Source organism: Alosa alosa, chromosome 24 (assembly GCF_017589495.1).
Source record: "Alosa alosa isolate M-15738 ecotype Scorff River chromosome 24, AALO_Geno_1.1, whole genome shotgun sequence".
NCBI lineage: Eukaryota > Metazoa > Chordata > Actinopteri > Clupeiformes > Clupeidae > Alosa > Alosa alosa.
In genome coordinates this window covers 9283193-9309603 of record NC_063212.1, presented here as the reverse complement: position 1 = coordinate 9309603, position 26411 = coordinate 9283193, and the positions used below count along the sequence as shown (strand labels likewise).

Sequence of the window (26411 nt, the reverse complement as noted above, 5' to 3'; positions counted from 1 at the left end):
GCAGGAGGTGTGCATCTTCGGCCGTGATGGTGGCCAGCTCCCTGTAGCACACCTGGCAGTGCTGCCGAGCGGATTCCCAGCTGGAGGAATTGGGCTGTAAGAAATACTAACGCTCTGCCCTGCCCAGATACACTAGTAGGGATGAAAAGCAAGGTAGGACAACTCAGTTATGTTATGTTAGGTAAGATGTGTCCATGTTCTGAACACTGTATCTTTTCAGAATGTTAGCTGCTGTAATAACTTATTTATCCATGAAATTATTGAATTTTTAATTAAAACCAATTACAATTATATTAAAACAATAAACAATTATTAACTGTATTAGGTGGTTATCAAGAAATGATGAAGCACCATTGGACACCATTTATCTATAAATGATAGGAACATCTGTCTGTCTGTTATTCACATTGCATATCTCTCGAACCGTTCATCCGTTTGATTTCAGATGTGGCAGGTGTCTTGCTAGGACACGAGTGAGTGCCGTATCAATTTTTATGTGCATGTGCGTACCTATGTCTACTGTGTGTGTGTGTGTCTTTATGTGTGTGCATGCATGCATGTGTGTGAGTTAAGGGGGCTTCACATTGCACTCACCGCTAGGTTGCTCTTGGTTGAGATTTTTGTTGTGGTTGTCGCCGGGCTCAGATCAAAAGACCTATGATGTACAGCGTGCCGCGGTCAAAGTTCAACATGGTTCAACTTTGACCGCGGCACGCGCAAAGCTTGTCGCTTGCGCTGCGCTTTGCTCACCACAGCAGCAGGCCAGTTTTTCCGCGCGCAAGCCATTGACAATAATGGATTTCATCGCACAGCGCTGCCGCTTGCGCGTACAATGTGAAGCCCCCTTTATAGGATGACACTGATAGGCTACTCTGCGGCTAGCAGTAGCCAATCAACAAACGTATTGTGAGTTGTAAGTGGTTCTCTTTTCTAAAATGAAATGCCTCGCAATCTTTGGGCGCACTTACCGCATTGCAGCATCATTTTTTAATTAAATCTCCATCCCGCTTCCATTGATTTCTATGCTCTATCCCGTCCCTATCATGTTACAGTAACAGTGAAATTGACTCCTGTAGGCTACCGCGGGACTCCCGCGGGAATACCCTGACCCTCTAGTGTGAGTGTGTGCATACCTGTGTGTGTCTGTGCTAAGTGTGTCTGTTTGTGTGTGTGTGTGTGTGTGTGTGTGTGTGTGTGTGTGTGTGTGTGTGTGTACATGTGCGTTTATGTGTGTGTGTGCGCGCTTCACTGCACAGCGGTCATTCAAAACTGCTGTTAGGCTTATGTAATTTTGATCTGTCACATGCAGTCATGCCTAATTTGTTTACTGCACATTAATTATAAGCTATAATATAATATTCAGTATTCATTATTGAATACATACCTGCGGGCATGTAATTGGGCTATGGGTTTTCTACAGGAATGGCATGTTTGAACGGACACTGTAGGCTAATGTAAAACTAACAAAACAATATTCTTGCTGATAAGCAATGAGCTTCATGTTTAGTTAACTGAAGTCCTTAAGACAGGGGTGGGCAAACTTTTTGGCTCAAGGGCCACATTGGGTTTTAAAAATGTTAATTGCTTAAAAATACTGCTAATTTGATGCTGTTTAACAAATGTATAAATTGCCAACTATGGCTACTACTGTACCTATGGCTATGCCCTCTCATTTAGTAGTGGGAAGTAGTGTTTCCTTCATGATATCCTTTTAAAAGTTTCTTATAAGAAGGAGATATCAATTATCAACAATGACAAGCCAGCTGGTTCAGAGGCCTGGTTCCTGGATTCCGCTGCAGAGGACATCTATCCATTCACATCTCCTGCCTGTTCAGAGTTGTTGCTGGAGGATTTGTGAATAAAGGCCTTTAGTGGCTACTTCTCATCTCAGACTGTTCTCCGCGGGTTGCGTTATTCAGAGTATTTAATTGGAGGTTGGGGTAGTGGATTATTTCCACCACAAGCCCTTCATGGTTAGTTAGTTAGTTAGTTAGATAGATAGATAGATAGATAGATAGATAGATAGATACTTTATTGATCCCCAAGGGGAAATTCAAGTTACCTGCATATCTTTCTAAACTCATTCACTTTCACTCTTCTCCCCTCACCCTCAGATCCAATAACCATTTCCTGCTAGTCATACCCCGCACCCACCTTAAGACTTGTGGTGATAGGGCATTTGCTGTTGTAGCTCCCAAACTGTGGAATGCCCTGCCCATGGACATTAGATTTGCTGACAGTATTGAGTTTTTTAAAGAGAGGTTAAAAACACACCTCTTTAGGATGGCCTTTGTAAACCTTTGACATTTTATTAATTTATTATATTTATTGAAGTTTGATGCTTATCTGTTTTTAACTTTCTGGTAACCTGATTTTAATCTTATTTTGTGTATTTTATTATGTACTGTAAAGCACTTTGTGATCTATCTGTGAAAAGCGCTATACAAATAAAATACTTACTTACCTATTCATTATCTCTAAAGCATCCATTCAAATGTGCTGTCCTTTGAGGAAATGTCGTGTTTTTTTTGCTCGTCAAATAAATGCATATTTAGGATTTTTGAGTTATATCCTGATTTTGTATTTGTGTAACAGTGGATAGAAAAATGGATAATTGAAAAATAGAAACTTATGTTGTTTTTATCCATGTGCCTGGGGCTGCTAGCCTAGAAATCTAGACTCACCCATAGCGGCAGCAAATGTAATTTGCAGCCAGGGTAGAGGGTGGGAAGAGGGTACTCTGGCCACCCTGACTTTATGTGCTGCAACACCAATGCACCAATCAGCTGCTGTAGCAGTCTTTATCGCCTGAAGTCTATGTGGGGTTGCAGGCATGGTGTCAACAACGGCTGCTATGTAGCATGCTACGTCTGAGTGAGTGTCAGTCTCCTTTTCCAGGCACTGTAGTGGACTCCATGAGAGTGTGTCGGCCACTGTTAAGGTTTTCCGTGGTGCATCGGTTTAAAACTCATAAGTCTCATGAGTAGCCTTCGGCACCGTATTGGCACATTGCCCAGGCCTTTCTGATTCATGAGTGGCACCAGAGGTTTGTGGTGGGTGACCGGTGATTTGAAGCTCTCAAGGCCACACAGGTACTTTTCAAATCTCTCACAGGCCCAGACACTCGGCAAACACTCCTTTTCAATCTGTGCACGTCTGGTCTCAGCATCAGACAGACAACATGAGCAGGTTTCCATTCCCCTTCATGTAGCTGCAGCAGTACTCTGCCTATGCCATAACTGCTGGCGTCAGCTGAGACGGCAGTAGGGCAGTTTACATTGTAGAACTGGTAGACTGGAGAAGTGTACAGGATGTCTTTGATCCACTGGAGTGGTCCCACGTACATACTGAATTGGACCTGAACAGTTCAAATAGTGGCTAACCCACTGTAGACAAATTGGGAATGTATTGGGAAGTAATTAAACATGCCTAGAATACGCTTTGGGTCTTGCACATTCTGTGGAAGTGGGAGCTCGCGGATTGCATTGACTTTGTCAGGGTCAGGTGAGGTCTCACAACTGATTTGTCAATGACTTGGTGCTTTCTCTGTGTAGAGGTATCTGCCAAAACCTGGAAGCGGCATCCAGCCATGTGAACATGGTTGCGCCACTGAGTTTAGCAGTAATTTCCTCAGCAGTTGGAAGGGCATACCTCTCTTTCATTACAGCCTCATTTAACCTCCTCAAATCAACACAAATGCACACCTTTCACATTTTTCCTTGGAACTGGCACCATTGGTGCATACCAGTCAGTGGGCTCAGTCACAGGCTCAATCACCTCATTGTCCTCCAATTTCCCAATTTTTTATTTTCAAAAGAAAACCCTTCTGGCATTGCACACTTTGCATGTGTGTTTCCAAGTTTCAGATTCCAAGGAATATTATTTACATGGACAACAGACTTACCCTCACTGTCCTGAGATGAACCTTTCTCCCTTACAAGGACAGTTGTAAATCTGTCAGTTGAACATTCGAAATGGCAAAATCTTTTAATTTCTGATGTTTAGCTGTGGATAAATTCTACCCTTGAGTAACATTACTAAAACCCTAGCATGGTACAACCATGAGAACAAGATTACTCAACAAGCATGTCACCACAGCTTTTCATCTAGACGTACAGAAATAAGTTAGAATATCTCAAATTTCAATAATGATTTCAAAATTCAATAATTTCTTGAATTTCCCCTTGAGGATCAATAAAGTATCTATCTATCTATCTATCTATCTATCTAATGGATAAAGGGTGTTGGTCACCAAGCAATGTGTTTGCTCTACTTTGAAAGTCTAGAGTTGCGTATTCTATCTGACTTGGCAAAGATTGGCTGTTTCTTTTGTACTTTCTAATTTTAGGAATATAACCTCCAAATCCTGGATAATTAATTATTGTAAACATACACTACAATGCAATTGTATACCAAAAACTATTGCAATGATTGCAGTGACTAAATGTTAAAGTGAAGCTTCCCAACATCAGATACAGCACAACATACAAAAAGAGAAGAAAAGAAAACCAGCATCCCACTTTCAGTATTCCAAATAGTGAGATAAAATGTTGAACAGGGAAACTACTTATCCTGCTTGCCTTGGATCATGTTATCAGTGGTCTACGTTTGCATAGAGAACATCTAACAACCAATTTGAGGACCTCATTACATGCCAGATTATCATGACCATTGGCACAAAATCAGGGACACACAGTGTTTACAGCGCATTTAACCTGTAACAGGCTACAGATACGTATGTTTTGGTGGTGTTTTTTTCTCATGGATTAGCCTACCATTTTGAAAAAGTTTGAAAACTGTTGAAAAATAGGCAAAACGATCAACTCGCCTACAAGCTGAAATTTGGTAGCCTAATGGATGAAATTGTAGACTACACAAAATCGGGGGTTTCTCCTCAAGGACATTTTTTTAATTCTGGCAGCTAATTGGAAGTTTTTCACACAATTTTGGACAGAAACGTTAAGCTGAAGACAGGCAAGCTGCCCGTCTGGCTCATCCAAACCACACACTGCATGCGTCATGAAACAAACACTAACAACTTGGACATCACAAAAAATGAGGATACCCATAAATAAATCTGCACTGATAAGAGGTTTAATTGACACAAATCAATTTTGTTCGTGTAGGCTATCATCTAGAGACTACAAAAAAGTCTTTCTAAGCAGCCCATCAGTGGTTGTCAAAGCTGCTGTAACCTAATGGTTGTGCTTTAGGATTAGTGAGTCTGGCCATGCGAGCGGCACTCTCACGTACCAGTCACGATCAGTCTTACCTGCTGATCGAGTAATATATTCACCTTTAGCTTCATCTCGGGTCAAAACGTGTCATATTCATAGCATGTAAGCCTTGTCTGCATTAGATTGCAATCTATACCTGGCATTAACAAACAGGAATGCGCTCGCTCTATGCGTAAAGTCACTAAATTATGTGTGTGCTTACTGCGCTAGTAGATTTCATATTTGTAAGTTGTTGAAGTGTGGACTACTTGGTCAATTGACCGATCACTCTGGCCAAAAATTGGTTCCAGTGTCCCAGTGCAGTGATGGGGACACTGTCCTGTAGGACATGCTGTGTTCCGGATGAAAAGAAACGTTAAACCGAAGGTCCTGACTCACCGCTGGCACTTATGGCAGAAGTGTTCTGGCTAAATTCCCAACCTGGCTCATTTGACCTGCTTCCCTAATTATGCCCCAGTGTTATTAGCTGGTTCTTTCAAGATGGTGTGTGTTGAGCATTCAGGTGCATAATGGCTGCCGTGCCTCACTCAGGTGGGTGCTACATACTGGTGGTGGTTAGTGAAGTAACCCCCTTCACTGAAAAGTGCTTTGGGTGCCTTGATAAAGAGCTATATAAAGCAAAACAAGTTGTTATTTAGGATCCACTTACTTCTCTAAATAATTTATTTAGGCTATTCATTTAAAAATCAATCTTTTGTTTTTTTCCTCATAACATTATTGTCAGTCAGGTCAGGGGTCTGTGGGAATATTTTATGGGAAGATGTGTCCTATAAACTATAAAAAATCTGAAGAGGTATTAGCATACATTTTGTTCCTGAAATCCACCCTGAATACATTGTTCAGCTCCTATTAGTTAATCCTGATTGTTATTATTATTTCTCAATCCAAATTCAGAACACCACAAAGAGAAGGGCTGATCTAGATCAAAGACTGGATTATGAGATCTAATCTGATTTCATGATGCTTTTTCTTATTGTAAAACAACTAATTTTCAAGACTTGATATCTTAACACACTAGCTTGGCTAACGTCAGACCTCATCTCATTGAGCTCGTATTTGAAACATGGTTTACGAATGCCCAGAGCCGTTTATTGGGCGCTACGAATGTCTATCAAATGCGTCTGTACGTAGCTCATAACCCCTTCCGTGTGTCGTCATCGTCTTGCTGTCCCCCCCTGTTTTGTGATTGGTTCCTTCGTTGAGGTGAAACAAAGTCCATGGAATCCAGGCTGCCTAGCAGTGTCAAAAATCGTGCGCAAGGCAGCATGGGAAAACCCACTGGATTTTACATGCACTTAGATATAGGCCTTCCGATCAGGTGAGAGGGCTCCCAACAGTGCAGCACGTACCAATCTGAAGAGGGGCATCCGAAAGGCCATGTCGGACTACAGGAGGAGAATACAGGAGGAGCTGAACCACTTCATCGCCCGTTTCGAGGTTAAGTCACCAGAGGCAACCACACCACACCCAGCAGCCCACAGCGACTTCATCCTCATGGTAGAGGAGCATGAGCAACCAACATTGGATTATCACACTCCACCTGCCTCTGGATTAAGGACTGTCTGACAGACCGCATTCACTGGGTAAGAGTGGGCCCCCATCCATCCCCCACTGGCTGCGTGCTGAGTCCCCTGCTCTATACCCTCTACACCCATGACTGCACCCCCGTTCACCACAGCAACACCTTTGTCAAATTCGCTGATGGCACCACGGTAGTGGGGCTCATCTTGCGAGGGGATGAGTCCAACTACAGAGACGAGGTGGAGCGATTGGTGGTGTGGTGCAGAGTTAACAACTTGCTCCTCAACACATCAAAGACTAAGGAGCTCATCGTGGACTTCAGGAGGAAGAAAACGGACATCCAGCCGCTGCTCATAGGCGGGACATGTGTAGAGAGGGTCTCTGACTTCCGTTTCCTGGGAGTCAACACCATGGAGGACCTGACCTGGAGCGCCCACATCACGGCGCTTGTGAAAAAAGTGGTCCCAGCAGAGACTCTACTTCCTGAGAGTTCTCAGGAGGACGACATCCCTCAAAAACTGCTGGTGTCCTTCTATCGCTGCTCAGTTTAGAGCATTATGTCATACTGTCTCCTGTGTGTGGTTTTCGAGCTGTACTGTGCACAGAGGAAAAAGCTCCAGGGGGTCACAAAGGCAGCACAGAAAATCATTGGCTGCCCTCTCCCCTCTCTGGAAGAACTTCATAGCTCCCACTGCCTCAAAATGGCCAAAGCTATACTTCAGGACTCATCACACCCCAGCCACACACTGTTCAAATTACTGCCAACAGACTATCCAAATTACAAGAATAAACAGACTATCCAACAGCCATAAGTGCATTAAATAGTGCTACTATAGCTCCCACCACTCACTTATGTCATAGGGCTATGTGCAATTTTTAAATGTGAATGTCTGTATGGTTGTCTCCTATGTGTTTTTAGCATTATACACTGCTCAAAATAAATAAGGGAACACTTTTTCCTAGGAGTATAGCATCAAGTTGATCAAACTTGTAAGCTATTGGTCTGGCCAGTTACGTAACAGAGGTGGTTGTGAATCAGTTTCACCTGCTTTGGTGTCATCAAAGTTAACGACAGGTGCACTAGAGGGGCAACGATGAGACGACACCCAAAACAGGAATGGTTTTACAGGTGGTGGCAACTGATAATTTTTCCATCTTTATCCTTCTTGACTGATTTTTAACAAGTTTCGCATTTGGGTAGGGTCAGTGTCACTACTGGTAGCATAAGCCAGTACCTGGAGCCTACAAAGGTTGCACAGGTTAGTCCAACTCCTCCAGAATGGCACACCAATACGTTCCATTGCCAAGACTTCTGTGTCTCCCAGCGCAGTCTCAAAAGGAGATTCCTGGAGACAGGCAGTTGCTCTAAGAGAGCTGGGCAGTGTGGTAGAAGATCCTGTACCCAGCAGCAGGACCAGTATCCCTGCCAAAGCCCTACAAAATGACCTCCAGCAAGCCGCTGGTGTGAATATCTCTGACCACACTGTCAGAAACAGACTTCATGAGGGTGGCCTGAGGGCCCGATGGCCTCTAGAGGGACCTGTGCTCACTGCCCAGCACTGTGGACCTCAATTGCCATTTGCCATAGAATACAAAATTAGCAGGTCCGCCATTGGCGCCCTGTGCTTTTCACAGATAAGAGTAGGTTCACCCTGAGCACATGTGACAGACGTGAAAGGGTCTGGACATGTTGTGGAGAACGTTATGCTGCCTGCAACATCATTCAGCATGACCGATTTGGTGGTGGGTCAGTGATGGTCTGGGGAGGCATACCCTTGGAGGGACGCACAGACCTCTATGGGCAAGACAATGGCACCCTCACTGCTCTTAGGTATCGGGATGAATCTTCACACACATTGTCTGACCCTGTACTGGTGCAGAGGCCCCTGGGTTTCTCCCTGGTGCACAACAATGGCCGGCCACATGTGGTGAGAGTGTGCAGGCAGTTCCTGAAGAATTAACACCATTCACTGTCCCCCACACTCCCCTGACTTAAATCCAGTAGAAAACCTCTTGGACATTGTGTTTTGTTCCATCAAACACCGGCAGGTTGCACCACAGACTGTCAAGGAGTGGCCATGTCCACATCTGAGAGCAGACCCCCAGGACACCATCCGCCGTCTCATTGTCAAGCATGTGGGGTCCATAAGAACTACTGAGTACCATTTTGAGTTGCTGAATGAAATTTAGGCAAAATGGACTTGCTTGTCGCATCATTTTTTCACTTTTTTCATTAATTTTCGTGGGGGTCTTTGAATTCAGCCCTCTGTAGATTGATCATTTTCATTACCAAAAAATAATGGTATATGTAGTATATATACTCTTTTGATCCCGTGAGGGAAATTCGGTCTGCATTTATCCCAATCCGTGAATTAGTGAAACAGACACAGCACACAGTGTACACACAGTGAGGTGAAGCACACACTAATCCCGGCGCAGTGAGCTGCCTGCATCAACAGCTGCGCTCGGGGAGCAGTGAGGGGTTAGGTGCCTTGCTCAAGGGCACTTCAGCCGTGCCTACTGGTCGGGGTTCGAACCGGCAACCCTCCGGTTACAGGTCCGAAGTGCTAACCAGTAGGCCACGGATGCCCCAATGTGGCATCCTTTACCCAGTACACATTACCCAGTGTATATCAGTATAGATATCCAGCATGAGTTTTTTCCCCATTGAGATCTGATGTGTTCCTTTAATTTTTTGAGCAGTGTACATATGTAGCAGTACCATTCTCTTTTTTATGTATTTATTTATGAATATACTACCTCAATAGATGTCTTGTTGCACTTGACAAGGAATGCACTTAATTTCATTGTATCTGTTACAATGACAAATAAAGATATTGTATTCTATTTTATTGTATTCTATACGTTAACATTTATCCATTGTATTATTTAGGCTTACCATATTGTTTCATTATAAATAAGTTTTTAAGACAAAAATATATCCCGGTCCACATGGAAAAGTTAGTGGAATGGCTTTGGGATAATTTCAATTGATTCTGGTGACCATACTTATGTCTATAATTAGCCCCAACAGACCTACAGTACAGGTGCATCTCAAAAAACATTGTGGAAAAGTTAAAATTTATTTCAAATAGTGAAACTTTAATATTTTAGATTCTTTAGGCTACACATAAAGTGAAATACTTTTTTTTTATTTTTTTTTTAATCTTGATGATTACATCTCACAGCTCATGGAAATAAAAAAATCAGTAGCCTAGGGCCTATCTCAAAATAATAAAGAGTTTACAATAGGCTACAGAAACGTATGAATTAATCTGAAGATTCCAGACAATACACCCTTAACAAATATAAAATGTCTATACTTCAAAGATAGGCCTACTGCACATGCAAAAACATAAAATGCAAAAACCCATGAATGTCTGTCTGCCACTGAAGGAGAGTTAAAAGTAATATATTAAATAGTAATATAGAAAAACACAACATGGCCATAGTAGGCTATTTACATCCATGAAGGTTAGTAATGCAAAAGTGAGATCCAGGACAGTCAATGTCATAAAGTCGCTGAATTAATGTGTGTATGAAGGCAAGAATTCAAGAGATCATAAATCTTTCGTTGTAAGTATGTGCATAATTTGTGTAATATCCAATCATATTGTAGAAGTCCATTACATTTAAGTTCAATTTTTCCAATTAAGATCCCAGAAAATTCCGTCCAGCTTCGAACTGAAATTAGCCTTCAACTGTAAGAACAAAAACACACAGTATTGATCAGTTTGGTGTTGCTTCACCCCAGCAGTTCAATAGAGTCGTCTCTTGTGCCTGTTCATATCTGTTGGTAGTGTTTTTGCATGTCTAAAACTAGAAAAGCAACAAGCTGTTCGTCAATGCCACCCATGCCACTCACCGCCATTAAAAGGTTGGCCTGGGCATTTTGCATGGTACAGCCCAGCGGCTCACTGGATTTGCACAGCATTGTGAGAGTGATGTTCCTCTTATTTGCAACTGTGAACCACAAATAGTCACATCAGGAGAAGGAAGACAAGGGGGCGAGAGAGAGAGATACAAAATTCTATTCAGCAAAAAGAAAGTAATCAAGTATCGGGTATATAAAGCCAAATACAGTAAAAGGTAAAGTGAGCAAAATCAAAAGATATTCAATTATTGTGTTAAATAATAAAATATAAAATTTAAATAATTGTGTAGCCTATTTCTTAGTGATTGTTGTGCAAATAACTACAAAACCAATTACCTGTCTCGGCTTGATTGTATATCGGTTTACTGCTCTGTTCTCCAGCAAAAACACTAACATTACACCCATATGTTGTTCCAGGCCTTAAGTCTGTCAGAGTGAAAGTGGTGTCTTTGACTCGCTTTATCTCAGAGTACCCCCAAAACTTGGTTTTGCAGACCACATCGTACTCTATTGTCACACCATGAGAATCGTCTGGTACATCCCATATCAGATTGATTTGAGTAGTACCATTTGGGTACATTTTGAGATTCTTTGGTTCATTTGGCACTGCAATAGAGAACACAACAGGCTGGTCACAGCATGACCAAATTGCAAAATAATCTGTTCAATCTAAACATTTTGGTATTGGTTATGAAATGAAGAAACTATTTAGTAAAAAAAAAATACATTATTTAGAAAAAACAAGCAAAAACTTGCTGTTGGAACATCTATCACTGAATCTTGCACTGAAAATGTGCAAGAAAGCTCTGTATATGTCAGTAAATGAAGAGTTCGGTTCCAAAACGCTATATCTCCGTTTTTAAAAACATTAACAAGTCAGGGTATTTATTTATGTATTTCAGTTCAAATCAATTAAATCACAGAGGTGGTGTTTTGATTGAGTAAAGATGAATCAAATAACAATACCCAATTACAGTTCTACTGAAATTACTTGGAAAACAAAATGTAAAAAGATATTTATGAAAATTCATTAAAATGGTGGATATCGTGTTTTGGAACCAAAACTCTTCAAACATATGCAGATATGCACTGCTTTTGGTATTACACTTACAGGTATAAGTGCTGTTATTTTTAATATCACTTTGTAGTTTTCCAGGTCCAATCACTTTGACTTCTACCGTGTATTTTGCACCCGCTTTCAATTTACTGAATTTCACAGTAGTATTAGGTGTTAATTGTTCTTCAACGTCCGTGCCATCAGGGTTCAATAGTAACACGCTAAAATTCGTATGGCCCCCTATTGGGTTTCTCCATGTAACGGTAATTTCATTTGCGTTTGCATCCATTTCCAGGTCACGGACAGGGCCTGGCTCTACAAATATATGGAGAGAGACATACATTTTTAAAAGGGTTACCATAATTTCATGCATCAATCAGCAGGGCAAATTCAATGACTGCGAAAGCACAGGCATGGCTTTACTCCGTTCCGCTACAAAGAAATGGGGCCAAAATTAAAATGACAGATGTAGGATGTCCAAATTAGAGCCAATTTGTGCACACTAAGAGCGTATTAGGTGCAGAGCACAGTAGACAGAATATTGGACAAATCTGCCAAGAGTCTGTATTTGGTTAAATCTTCTCCATTTCTTATATGGTTGCTTGCTTCACTTAAGCTTACACGACCAGCTTCACAGGGTAAGTTTGACTGGGTAACTCTGATAGCAGCTCATTTTGGCCCTGATGTGGCCCTGATCTGGCCCAGATCATCAGTGCATCCAATCCAGCGTTGGCTATCAGCCTTGAAGAGGTTTAGATTTAGAAGTGAAGTGGCACAGTCAAGGAGGATGACATTGATATAGTCATAAATGTGACAAAATGAAATGTGCACGATTATATTTGTATAGCGTTTGTGATTAGGTAATTGAGTTGGTTCATATTGCGATTGCAATAATTGTGCAGCCCTAGCATCCAATCCAGCATTGGCTATCATATCAGCCTTGAAGAGGTTTAGAGAGGTTGACTAAGGGCATCATTAGTTACACAAAAAGAAAGATTGACTGTGAAGATTTCATTATTTCTTTATCTTTTGACTTTTCATTCACTGAAAAGGGACTTACTCGTGAAGCCTTGAATGGTTACAGGTTTTCCCTCCCAGGATTCATTGACTTGTGCCCACACAGTAATATCGAACTCACTGCCAGGCACAAGTCCTGTGGCAGTAAATGTGAACTGGTTGGTGTTGTTGTTAAAGAGGACAGATCCATTCTGCACAAGGACACGGTAACTATTGGCATTTCCCTCTGGTTTTTCCCAAACCACCTTGAAGGTATTGGTTGAAGGATCCTTAACTTGCAGATTCTTCACTTTGTTTGGTCCTATGCAGGAAAAAAAAACAAACAAAAAAACAATTTGCAAGACATTGTATTGTCATGTTGTAAAAAACATTTATATCACTCAAAGACAGTGACTATCATTAGTGTCCACAATAGCTCTGAAAGATAGCCAGCACCATCCTGACTGCTCATTTCCATGTGGTATCCTCTGAGGTGAGTGACCAGTAATATTAGCAAACAAAACACAAGGTCACATAAATCCTGGTTCTCTATGCTCATGCCCTTTTATTTGCGGATTTATTCTGCCCTTCTAAAAGGGAGGTCTAGCCTTGTTTCCTGGACAGAGTCTTTGTCACTTTCAGAGAAGCAGATGATAGGAGATGATCGGAGAGCTGCACTTACTAGTGAAGAAACTTTTATTAAAGCGTCGACCTGGTATGGACTCGTCGGCCACCTCTGCGCTGACCTCGACGGTATATTCTCCACCTGCTATCAGGTGCTTAACAGTGTGCTGGCTTATGGTGACATTTGTACAGTTAACAAAGTTGGATGTGTCATACACACACAGCCGGTAGAAGTCAATTCCACCTGGGGGTGGACTCCAAGTTAAGTTGACTGAGGTCTCTTGAATGTCTGAAAGACTGAGGTTCTGAATCTGGTCTGGCTCTGAGAGAAACACATAATAAAACACAATAAATAACTATGTGTGTAGTATCACAAAGGGTATAAGGCCACACGTTGTAGAAAATTAATTTAGGCAAGATATACTGTGTGTTGATGAAAATATGTTTTGGTACAGGTTACAATTTAATCACAGTTTGACCTCTCTCTAACCCCTCAACCCAAAATGGTGTCAACAGGTCTCATGTTACTCACAATTGAACAGCTATCAGTGTCAATCAAATAAGAACTTTCACTTACGGCTGTAGAAGTAGTCTGTTTGAGGATTAAGATCCCTACCACACTTGATTGGAAAGACGTAGACCGTGTACTTTGTACCAGAAGTCAAGTTAGTCAACTCTGTGGTCAGGGTTGAGGTTAGCGCGTCTTGAGTCCAATTATGCTCTGGACTTTTCACCTCCACCCTGTAGCCAGAGATTTCTCCAGGTGCCTCCAACCATTGCACTGCCGCACTGACGTATGTGATGTTATGCACCATTACTTTCCCATAGAAACGATCTGCATACAGAGAGAGATGAGCAAGAGAGATTAGTGGAAAATTCTGTGGCACGGCTAAACGCAGAGAGCCAATCAGCAGTTCATGCATTTGACACTCATGTCACAAACTACAAAACTACACGCTGTATGTTTCCGAAACATTACATTGAGGAGAATGTTATGAGGCTGGACATTTATATAAGATAAATATAAATGCACTTACCATCATAACAGATGTAAGGTAAGACTTCAGAACAAGCCCTTTCCCACCACAACCCAAAGCTCAGCAATACCAAGCAAGCGTCCTCAATAAACTTATTAAGGTCTTCCTCACGGCTGTCAGTGAGATCGGGACATGGGGCAATGGTAGGAGGTGGAATAGTACTAGGGGGAGCGACACTAGTTGGGATAGTACTTGGAGCCGATGTACTGGTTGCGGCACTAGTACTTAGAGCCAAAGTACTGTTTGTGATGGTACCAGTAAAGGTTGCATTGTTAGTGTTTGAGTTTGTCACACTTGGATTGGGGGTCGTGGCAGTAGTGTTGATGTCTGACATGGTTGTGTTTGTGATGCTATCAGTAAAAGTTGTGTCGTTAGTGTTTGAGTTTGTCACATTTGGATTGGGGGTCGTGGTGGTAGTGTTGGTGTCTGACATGGTGGTGTTTGGAGAAATGGTGGCATTCCAGGAGGTCTGATATAAACTTGGTGTTGTGAGAGATCTGGACAGAGCATCCTTTGCTTCTGGATCATCTATACATTTAAGGAGTTTCTCCAGCTGGGGACACGTGGATGTCTGATTTGTCATTCCGAACATGGAATTGCTGTCCACTGTGGAATTCCCATCCACTGTAGAATTCCCATTCACTGTGGAATACCCATCTGTTGTGGAATATGTGGAATAGCTGGGTGTAGAAGTCGTTGAAATGAAATGAGTGTTACGCTCACACTTGATTGGTTCCGGCTTGGGCTTTGGAACAGGACGACCTGGATACCAGTTCTGGATGGTCACAGGATCACCATTGGACCAGCGGGACCACGGAAGTTTTCCCTCAAAGAAGCTGAACCATGTGGAGTTGACGTCAATGGTGCCATCGGTGTCATTGGTGCCATTGGAGAACTGGACCCACGGAGGTGTGCCACTGAACCACTGGGACTCGGGGCGCTGGGACTCCGTGCTGTTTGTGGTGTTGGACAACGGCGCCACTGTTTCGTTGAGCAGCCTCCGCAAACCCACCCAGGCAGCTCTGCTGCGGTTGTCCATTTGTTCCAGCAGGAGGTGTGCGTCTTCGGCCGTGATGGTGGCCAGCTCCCTGTAGCACACCTGGCAGTGCTGCCGAGCGGATTCCCAGCTGGAGGCATTGGGCTGTAAGAAATACTCATGCTCTGCCCTGCCCAGAGACACTACTAGGGATGAAAAGCAAGGTAGGACAACATTCAGTTATGTTATGTGTCCATGTTCTGATAGACATGCAACACTGCATCTTTTCAGAGCGTTAATTGCTAATAACTTATTTACCTCCATGAAATTATTGAATTATTAATTAAAACAAATTAAAATTATATTAAAACAAATAACAATTATTAAGTAATGTAAAATATTTTGTTAAATATATCGGTAAAAGAAGCACACATTTGGTTTCTCTGCTCTACTGTAGCCACAGGACCAGAGACAGAGATGGTAAGTGGAGTTTTGCCAGCACTGAATCAGGGCACAGTACGGGTCAAGATGCAAGATGTTTGGATGATGATCATGTCTGACAACAACAATAAAGGTTCTCTGTATGCAGTTTGCTTACATAAAATGATTCTGCAGATTTTTGCAACAACATACCAACAAACATATGCAGTGGCTGTTCAAAATGATTAAAAATGATGTGCAAAAATCTGACACTTCAAATAGACCAGGCTACTTTGGACTTGAGACTTTGAATAAACAAACGACAATTCCAACTGCAAAGTCCCAAATTGAAATGAGTGATAGGCTAGTGGTCCCGTATTTAAAGGAACACGCCAACATTTTGGGAAATTGGTTTATTCACTGTCTCCCCCAGAGTTAGATAAGATTATGAATAGCCTTCTTTTCTCTGTGTGTGCTCTATGTTCTCATTCAGGCGAAGCACTAATTGTGTGATTTGCACCTGAAAAGCTGCCATAGCAGTGCTTCCCCTGAATGAGATAGTTCCAAGGGTGTATTAGAAAATCACTGTGTTGCATTTTACAATATAATTGGTACACATTGTGATTCTACTAGTCACAACATGTAGGCTAAAATGAACAATGCTTGAGTTCTTTTGTCACTTTTGGGAGATTGGACTGCCCACCAGAGATGCTAAGCTTTGCTAACGATGGGTGCTTCAGACTGAGTTATTGCATTTAGACAAAAAGGGTAGCCTATGTAGGCCTATCATGATCGGATCGATGATGATGATCAATGCATCTTTCTACAAAATGGTTTGTCTTCTATATCATTAAGTTATTCAATAGGCTAAACATATGCCTTACATCACAGCTTTAGGCTCATGTCATTTCGATCAGCTACGGACAACAGAGTGTGATGTCACTTAAAGGCTACCAGAGATTGTTGAGTCATATTGTTGCAAATTTCAAGAGGTGATGCATCATTCCACAAAATGGTTTGTCTTCTCTATCAGGAAGTTATTCAATAAGCTTAACAATAAACATAGCCTTAACTGAAAACAGCTGTTAGGTTTATGTCATTTTGATCTGTAAAAATGTCACATGCAGCCATGCCTAAATTTTGCATACTGCACATTAGGCTAATATTATAATATAATATTCAGTATTCATTATTGAATGCTTAACTGGAATTATGTTTTTTCCCAATCATTCTATTTTTAAAGCAGGCATACCTGCGGGCATGTAATTGGGCTATGGGTTTTCTACAGGAATGGCATGTTTGAACGGGCACTGTAGGCTAATGTAAAACTGACAACACCATTCTGGTTGATAAGCAATGAGCTTCATGGCGTTCTCATGTTTAGTTAACTGAAGTTAGTTTTAAAAACGTTTTTCCAAAGAAAACGACAAAAGAAAACTGACAACCTGGCATGACATAAAAGTATCTATAAACCATCCTTTCAAATGTGCTATTCTTTGAGGAAATGGTCAAATGCAAATAGGACCTTCAGGCATTGCACATTTTGCATGTGTGTTTCCAGGAAGAAATTCCAGGAAAATGATTTACACTGTGCTGCCTAAGAGGAACTTTTCGCCCTCACAGTGACAGTAGTCAATCCATCAGTTGAACATTCAAAATGGCAAATCCTTTAATTTCGGATGTTTAGCTGTGGCTATGGCACAACCATGACAACAAGATTAGGCCTACTCAACAAACATGTCACCGCAGCTTTTTATCTAGACGTACAGGTGGGTACGATTGGTAAAGGGTGTTGGTCACCAAGCAATGTTTAGCTCTACTCTGAAAGTCTAGAGATGCTATCTGACTTGGCAAAGATTGGCTGTTTCTTTTGTACTTTCTAATTTTAGGGAAAACTCCAGGATAATTAATTATTGTAAATATACACTCTAAAAAATAATACACTGGCTCAACTTAAAAAAATTGAGGTAACAATTTGCATGGATCTTTTTAAGTAATTTCAACTCAAGCCATTTTTCAGTAAATATTGTGAGACTTATATAGTTAGAACAACTGAATTATATTATATGATCAAATTAATATAATTAAGTTGATTCAACTTAATTAAACTTTTAGAGGGACAAATCAAGTTGATTGTGCTAAACTAATTGAGTTCTTCTCACTATAAAAGTCTCACAATATTTACTCAAAAAACAACTTGAGTTGAAATTACTTAAAAAAATTAAGGTAACAATTTGCATGGATCTTTTTAAGTTATAGTAACTTACTTCACTTCTGTCTGAATGAAAGCACACAGCAATTTAAATTTTCTGAAAGCATTGTTTATTTTTAAAGCAATGGCAACTGGTCCAGTTGTGCAATGAATGAATGTAGACATCCGTCTGAATTAGGTCATTTATCTGTATAAAAAGAAAGGCACAATGTTAGAAAATTTACCTCAAGACAAACAACAAAATGAACAAAATCTACGTGGTTGGCAGGGATTGACACAGAATATTTCTCAAACTTCAAAAATAAATAAATGTTGGCCTACCTATTAGGCCTATGTTCAGGTTAAGCTAAGAATGTCAAATGGCCCACAAACCTTCATAAATAGTGACAATGTTAGGCTTAACTAGGACGATCAAATATGATCCTCAAACACGTGCAGTGTTAGAACTAGCAATGCTAAAATGTTAAGTGCTGAATGCAGCTGTCACTGTGAAGTTTGAAGACACCAGACAGCTAAATTGACCTTTACTAACTCAAATTATCAAAGGGCAGGCTGCAGGTAACATTGAAGACGCCAGCTACCAAAGTCATCTTTTCAAATGGTTTAATTACGCGCAAGCAGCAGCTAGCTTGGAAGACACGATAGCTACTGTCTGTAGATAGCTAGGTAAAATCCATCTTTTCAAATATTCAAATTAGCAAAAGGGCAAGCTGTAGCGTTAATTTAATTTGTAGTGTCACGACAAAGATTTTGATGCACTGTGTGCCGTTGTTTGATAGCTGTTGCTTTTAAAACAAACACAAAAATAGTAGGCTAGACTACTTTGCACGTACCTTTGATGTTCGATGCAGGCTACATGTACAGGATCCTGTGCCATAATTTCTGTTACTTCTCAGGCGTGGTCTGGAAGGTCCTGAATGTTCAGTCGTGTTATCAGCTTTATAAGTTTGGTCACGAGATTTACAAGTTTCAGTAACTTAATACTTTCTATTGTTAGGTGAAAGCAAGACTGTGTGTTGAAAATCCATATATTAATAAGTTGAGACAGCTTTCTTTCTTTTTTAGTATGACAAACTCCTTAAAATAAGTTGTCAACTCACCTATACATGTACAAGTAGCAAACTTAATTTTTTTATGTCGAAAATGTTCTTCATTTTAAGTTTTATCTACTAACCTCATGAATAATTTTTTAGAGTGTACAACCCCAAAACAGAAAAAGTTGGGACGTTGTGTAAAATGTGAATAAATACAGAATGTAATAATCTGCCAATCTTTTAAACTCATATTTAGTTGCATAAAGGATACAGACAACATATCAAATGTTAAAAATGACAAATTTGACTATTTCATGGAAAAAATATATGTTAATTTTGAATTTGATACCAGCAACATTTCAAAAAAAGTTGGGACGGGGGTGACAAAATGCTGGAAAAGTCCTGTAATGATAAAGAAAACAAAAGGAGGAATGTTTGACAACTAATTAGGGTAACTGGCAACACAATTGGGTATGAAAAAGAGCATCCCAGAGAGGCAGGGTCTCTAGGAGGGCATACAACATTTTGATAGAACACATGAAGGGAATGACAAGAGACATGTCAAGGCCAAACGAATTCAAAAGACTGAATCATAAGCAGAAGGCGCTGAAAAGGCAGTAGCCTACAGCGACGTCGTTGACGACAATAACAGGAGTATTTGGGTCATTCTACAGATTCGGTGCCATTTGTGATTGAGGAGGATGAAATAATGAACATTAAAATGTTAAGCTTTTTTAACTGATGTGACAAAGTAATGTATGTACTTGATAGAAAATACATTTTCCATCTTAACGTAGAGTATTAAGTTATTATTCTGCATTATTTTCTCCAACAAGTCCCAATTTAATTCAACCCTGTCACAGTCATTTTGATATTCAACTATTCATTTTTCCAATAAGCTTGAGATCAGCTTCTGGCATTATCTCACAGTTTAGGTGTCCCTTGTAAATAATGGCATATTGTAATTAAAGACAAAATCAAGAAAAACTGAAAAGCACCATCCTTTCCAGCTTATGATGAAGAAATTTCTGATCTAACTCCACATTTTCGCTAGAAATGTTAAGAATGCTGCGTAATTCCTGACAAAATTTAAATAGACTTTTTCACCCTGATTTAATACACACAATAAATAAAGTATTGGTGTTAAATTTTATGTATTTAATACAAAAATGTCAAAAAATCATCTCATAACAGGGGTGAATGCATCGTAACAGGGTTGAAAATCATGTAACAGGGTTGAGTGAAAGGCATCACATGTCATATGTTTTATCGGTTTTTTTTTGGTGAGATCACTCACATGTTGCCCTTTTTAAAAATTTTTAAACATTTTTAGATTCCTACTGTCAACATAGCTTTTAAAATGTAAACAATCTAGATGAAATCTAGACAGATTAAAACACATTAATGAACTAACAACAGTATTTCTGATAACAATAATTCATAAAAATATCCATCTGATAATGGCAGGAATGTCTGTTTGAACATTGAGCAAACATCTAAACATTGATAACCTATAGGTAAGCCTACAATTTGTTCACAATTTTAACTGAGAGAGCCTAGCCCACACTTCCTTCTGTATTTCCATGTGCCCAGGGGTGGCCATCTGGCATAACCCCGGTGGGCCATTTTTCCAGTGGGCCGATGCACCTTTTGGGCTGATAGAATGTACATGTATAGTCTAATTTAATTTGTTCGGCCAACTATCAGCCAGGCCAGTCAGCGGCCCATACTGTAGGTTAATTTCCCATATTGACACTGGACTGATCCAATGACAGCTCTTGTTGATGTTAATTGGTCAGATTAATCAGTTTCCTTCAGGCGTCAACATTCAATAGTGAATCAACGGCATGAGTGGTAATAGAGCGTCGAAAGGGTTATATCTCGGAAGGGTTCCATTAATAATGGTCTAAAAGACTAAAGACTGACGGAAATGTAGATTAGGCTACAAAACCTCAAGTCATATTCATCATGCACACAGCAACTAGGCCTACTGACATCAAAGCGAATGAGTTCATGTAGCGCTACTCTTCCAAAATATACCAGCAATTTAGGTAGTATAGCATACAGGGATAACATTATTTCTAGCAATAGGCCTTGTTTATGTTGTATTGTTTCTGTTGTCCTATAATGGTAACTGGATATCGTATAAATTACAGTAAGGCCTACCACAACCTGTGGGTAATTTCTTTACAAATTCAGTAATTGTTTGATGCTGCTATCAATTGAGCATTGTACCTAGTTTAAATGTATTGAATAATTTGAAATGATACGTTGACCTTTCAGAATTGCTTGTAGGCCTATTTATACTTGGAGATCATGTGCTTCATGGCTACCTCTGATCACCAGTGAGTCAGAGACATAGCAAGTGAGGCCTACATTTGTCCACTTTCAGTGCCCAACAACAATTAGTTCAAAAGATACACATACTAAAGGGTAATTTAAGGATTTTGTATTTAATTAAGTGTGCCGGCCCAATTTTTGGTCCCAGTACGTCCCAGACTAGAAGTCACCGGATAAGGGGGATCAATGCGCTCCAAGATGTCCCTCAAATGGACACCATTTTCCTTTGCTGTTGCCGCTCCTTCGCTTTTCTCTATCCCTTTCTCCTCATCTTTTGACCTCTCTTGTCTAGATCTAATTCCTTTCTTCTTCCCTGCTAAAACATATTTTCCCCATCTCTTGCGTTCACTCTTGAGGTATCTTTCCCTTCGTTCTGGATCAGCATTTCTTCTTGACCTATACTCTCTTTGTAGCCTAGAAATCTAGACGCACCCTAGCAGCAGCAAATTACATTTGCTGCTAGGGCTAGTCTAGCAACTCTCCGTTGGCTTGTGAGCTGGAAAAATGAAACTTCTATCAGGCCAATCAAATCGTGCATAGAGACATTAGGCGGACTTAACATAATGAGTGAGATAAGAGTTGCAACGGTTTGGCTTGAATTCCCTGCTACTTGAAAACAAAGAAGATGGATGTTGCTGTTGGCGAACAGCGTGACACAAGTTAAGCTTTTTTTAAGTTGGCAAAAGTTTGAACTAGCCAACTAGCTCCGCTGGTGGGAAAACGCATGGGACTCATAGGCTGTCCTATTGCGTGCAGAGGGAATTTAAAAGACAACCGATTATCCCACCCCTCGGACTGAGCTCTGCGAACGGTGAGTGCCCAGACCCTACATTTTAATGCGGGTCAGGCTCGTCAGGCTACTCTCTTTGTCTTTCTGCTGCAGTGTTGCCATTGTTGAATCTGAAATTGTAGGCCAAGGTCAAGTCAATGACCTGCTTACTTTCCAAGACTAATTACTGTATCCTTTTAATCACTATGTAGTAAAATGAACATGAACTTGCAGATACTACTTCAAAATTTGTCAATGGGCACAGGAGAGAAAACAAGATCATGGTCACTTTTTTTAACTCATTCATTCGAAAATTCCTTGTACTTTTAGTTGATACTGTAAAGCAGTGAACAACAAACATTCACATCTACAATAAAATATGATTGGTATTATACATTAAATATGGCTAAGTTTTAATAGCTACTCAACCCTGTAACAGCCATTCAACCCCGTAACATTGAAAAATGTGATGGGGTTGAATGTGATAGGGTTGAAGATTTTGTGCTAATCTGTTGCTAATTCGGGATGCTAGCAGTTACCAGTGTGCCACATGGCCTTATTCAATTGAAACATTGTTATACTTCATAGATATAAAAGCAATTTTTGGTAAAATCTTCTTAACTATGAATTCCCCCTCCAACAGAGTTGAATACCTGAGATTGACGAAGCCCATATGTGCTTAAAAAACATGAAATATTTATAAAAAGTGAGAGAGCAGCTTAGCAGTTGCCACACCAGGCTTCTCTGAAGACTTTTATGATGTCACTTACTCATAAATTATGTGCAAAGGATCAAACCATTATGTTATTGTGAGGGGGGGAATTGTTGCGTTATGGGGTTGAAAGAAATACAAGGACAGGGGTAAAAGCCTAAATTTCTCTGAAAATAAAATGCCTTTTCCTGAGAAAATGCCCTATGCATGAAAAAGGGGGCATATTCAATTTATTTAAACAAAAAAAAAAAAAAACATTATTATTTAACACTGTGTACTCAAAATGAGTCACGCTATTTGCATGATGGTCAATGGGGACAGGATTGTTAATACTCTTAAGAAAAGCAAACATATAAGTATTAAAATTCATCTCTGTTTAAAGTCATATTCTATACTCTATATTAAAAACATGTAAAACTTTGAAATGTTGTAATTATGCTTATGACATCAATAAATAAGGAAAATATTCACATACACACTCACATATATCTACGGAGCCCTCCGGGTGACATGGGGAAAAATAAAAAAAAAAACATGGGTTAAAAAAAAAAAAAAAAAAAAAAAAAAAAAAAAGCAGGCCTATGACACGGGAGGGAAAAAAACATGAAGAAGAAAAAAACGTTTTTGAATTTGAGCTTACAGTTCTGTGTCTTACAACGTCCCCTGCTGTCTGTTAGGGTAGTTATTTATAATTTCTGAAATGATTTCCAGAGTGTTTCATTTTGTCAAATATCCCACAACCCCCACACTTTCTTCTGTCCCTCCCAAAATTAAAATGGTGTTTTTAGCTTTTCCATTTTTTTCGATACACCAATATAGCCTCTGACGAGATCCCGCAAAAGTACATCGTTTTTTTCCCCTTCTTCGTGTTTTTTTCCCCCATGTCACCCGGGGGGCTCCGTATATATCCGTTTTATTTAACCAGAAACCCACAATCCCTTCAGTCAACACAGTTAGGCTACAACAGACGTGCAGACCGGTGACAGCTTTTGGTGGAAAACACTTTGTTTGTGATGAGGGAAGGAGGGAAGGAAGAGGGGGCGCTGCGAACTGAAGTTCTTTGCACAGAGGCGCAGTGCGGAGCCAGTGCTATATAGTCACGTTTAATTTATTTAATTGAGACACTTAAGTCTTGTATGTAACAGTAGCTGGTATCAGTGGCAATCAGCCTAATGACACAGCCCCACCTGTTTTCCTATGATATTAGGATTGGCTCACTGTCTTGCTGCAACGGCCTGCTGTGTTCAAATCTAGCCGAGTCTGCATGGTTTCAGTCCCAAGCTTGTCATTGTCTTTGCACTTGGCATGCCATTGTTGATTCTTACTGTACAAGAGGTGAAGGAGGTGATCTAAAATAGCCTTTGGTTGAGCTGTCGGAAGAATGGGATTAACTTTAATGGAACAAAGAGATATCAAACAATAATGGGCTGTAGACACAAAGGGACATTTTTGGATTATTGGCGAGTCAGACCAAAGGGGCTTCGGAACAACGCGCAGTCCCCCCTGCAGCGTGCCAGCGAACGGAAAAATGAACAGAACAAAACAAACCAATTAAATATCAACTTAAAAAGGCATGTAGTTGTAGCGCGTTTCTTCTATGAGAGGTGCAGCTCGTGTGTGTTGCTGTCCTCAATTTAGTGCTGAAGCGGACAATGCGAAGTTACCTAGAATGTTAACTTTGAACTCGTTATATTCAGTAAAGAAGCACTACACAAGTAAAACCATTGTAGGCCTATGTTATAAAAATGTTCTTCATCTATTCTTTTACTCCGCTATACTCAACGTGGAAGTTAGGAAAATCGACCTTCTGGCTTGTGTCAATATTGCACCGTGCGCGTATGTGTAGGTCTACCTGGTGTGCTACGGCAAGCAACATTGACAGAAAAATACACTTTGCTACCGTTTGTGCACGAAATGTGCACTCGCAAGCATATCCCATGCCATTTCCGTGGTCAGATACAAGGCGGGGAACATAGGACCCGGGGAACATACAGTAGGTACGCTCCCCTGTAGGTCAATTTCAAGTGCACACTTACGTGACTAGCTACTTCAAGTATTAGCCTACGAACAATAGATTTTTCTTCTTTAGCCTACATAATGCACACAAACAGCAGCCGCATATATTCTGCGTCATATCTCGCATCTTGTGAACTCTACAAGCCCCCACCCCTACTCGACAACCACACGGAGATTCTGTAATGTGCGTGTATGTCGTTCACACATACGTCCGTATAAGGTCAGTTTAAGGTCCGCAGGTTAGCATCATATCTGAATCATCCGAAGGGTAGGACCTCCATTTGACAAACCTCCGCATATACTCCGGAGGTTATATCTATAAGCGCTTATTATCTATGTGCACAGTTTGATACTTAATTAAAAAACTGCAGCCAAAATTGTAACAGCCAAATTTGTATTGAGGCATGATACACAAAATACCACTGTCTTATCTGGGCCTGAGCTTGTTTCAAATGGACTAAGCAACATGGAAAAAGGTCCTGTGGTTAGACCAATCAAAATTTGCCAATTTTTTTGTAAAGCATGTACTCATCAGGGCTAAAGAGTACAGGGCTTATCCAAGTATCCAACTTGTTTTAGTGCTCAGTGCGAAACCCAACATCTATGATGGTGTGGAGGAGCATTAGTGCCTACAGCATGGGCATCTTGCACATTTGGCAAAGCACAATCAATTCTGAATTATGTAGATTTTGAGCAACATATACTGCCATCCAGGCAACATCTTTTCTGGGAAAGACCTTGAATATTTCAAGAAAACAATTCCAAATTGAATTCTGCACATATTTAAATAGTATTTCTCCACAGAGGAAGAGTCCAGATTTGTCAAATTAGGTGCATAATGGAATGAAAATCATGACTAAGAATACCCCATACTGTTGAGCGATTGAAATCTATATTGGGGAGTAATTCATTCTCAAAACTCTAGCAAATGGTCTCCTCAGTTCCAAACCAGACCAAATTTTCATTTTCAACATTTCATGTTGTCTGTCTTTTTTGATGCTAAATATGGGTTTACAAGATTTGTATATTACATTCGGTTTTTATTTACATTTTACACAACGTCCCAGCTTATTCTGTTTTGGGGTTGTAAACTATAATGCATTTGTATACCAAAATCAAATGCTTCAATGCAATGATTGCAGTGACTAAATGTTAAAGTGAAGCTTCCCAACATCAGATACAGCACAACATACAAAAAGAGAAGAAAAGAAAACCAGCATCCCACTTTCAGTATTCCAAATAGTGAGATAAAATGTTGAACAGGGAAAATTCACTCACCCAGTAGAAACAGCAAAAAAACAATCCACATTCTGTCTCTCCTATCCAGTTACTAAGATGCAGAAGAGTGTATAATCAATGGTCTGGAACAACTACTTATACTGTTTGGTTCGGGTCATGTTATCAGTGGTCTGCATTTGCATAGAGCACATCTAACAGCCAATTCGAGGACCTCATTGGTGTAGAGATAAATGAGCACTAAAGAAGTGCGTCCGAAGGGTTTGTCGGCAGCCTATATTGCAGTATATGTATCATTTGACCTGCTTCCCCAGTCATGCTAATCACCAGTGTTATTAGCTGGTTCTTTC

The 26411-nt window shown here is 40.4% G+C and overlaps 1 protein-coding gene across 1 annotated transcript; it reads right to left on the bottom strand.

Moving 5' to 3' along the window:
• Positions 1–9924: 9924 nt before the first annotated feature.
• LOC125289052 lies at positions 9925–16873 on the bottom strand. Its single transcript, XM_048235721.1, has 9 exons — positions 16864–16873; positions 14347–15528; positions 13887–14144; positions 13368–13631; positions 12750–13007; positions 11744–12004; positions 10969–11238; positions 10624–10721; positions 9925–10459 (listed from the first exon to the last, which is right to left on the bottom strand). Exons 1-9 carry the CDS (start codon positions 16871–16873, stop codon positions 10397–10399), a joined length of 2664 nt encoding a protein of 887 aa, XP_048091678.1. The 3' UTR covers positions 9925–10396.
• Between the last annotated feature and the right edge of the window lie 9538 nt (positions 16874–26411).

Coding starts and splice junctions, on each gene's coding strand:
- LOC125289052 (XM_048235721.1), bottom strand. Junction 12,005..12,749: donor AACCATTCAAGGCTTCACGA/GTAAGTCCCTTT, acceptor ATATATTTGTAG/AGCCAGGCCCTGTCCGTGAC. Junction 11,239..11,743: donor AAATAACAGCACTTATACCT/GTAAGTGTAATA, acceptor TCTCTATTGCAG/TGCCAAATGAACCAAAGAAT.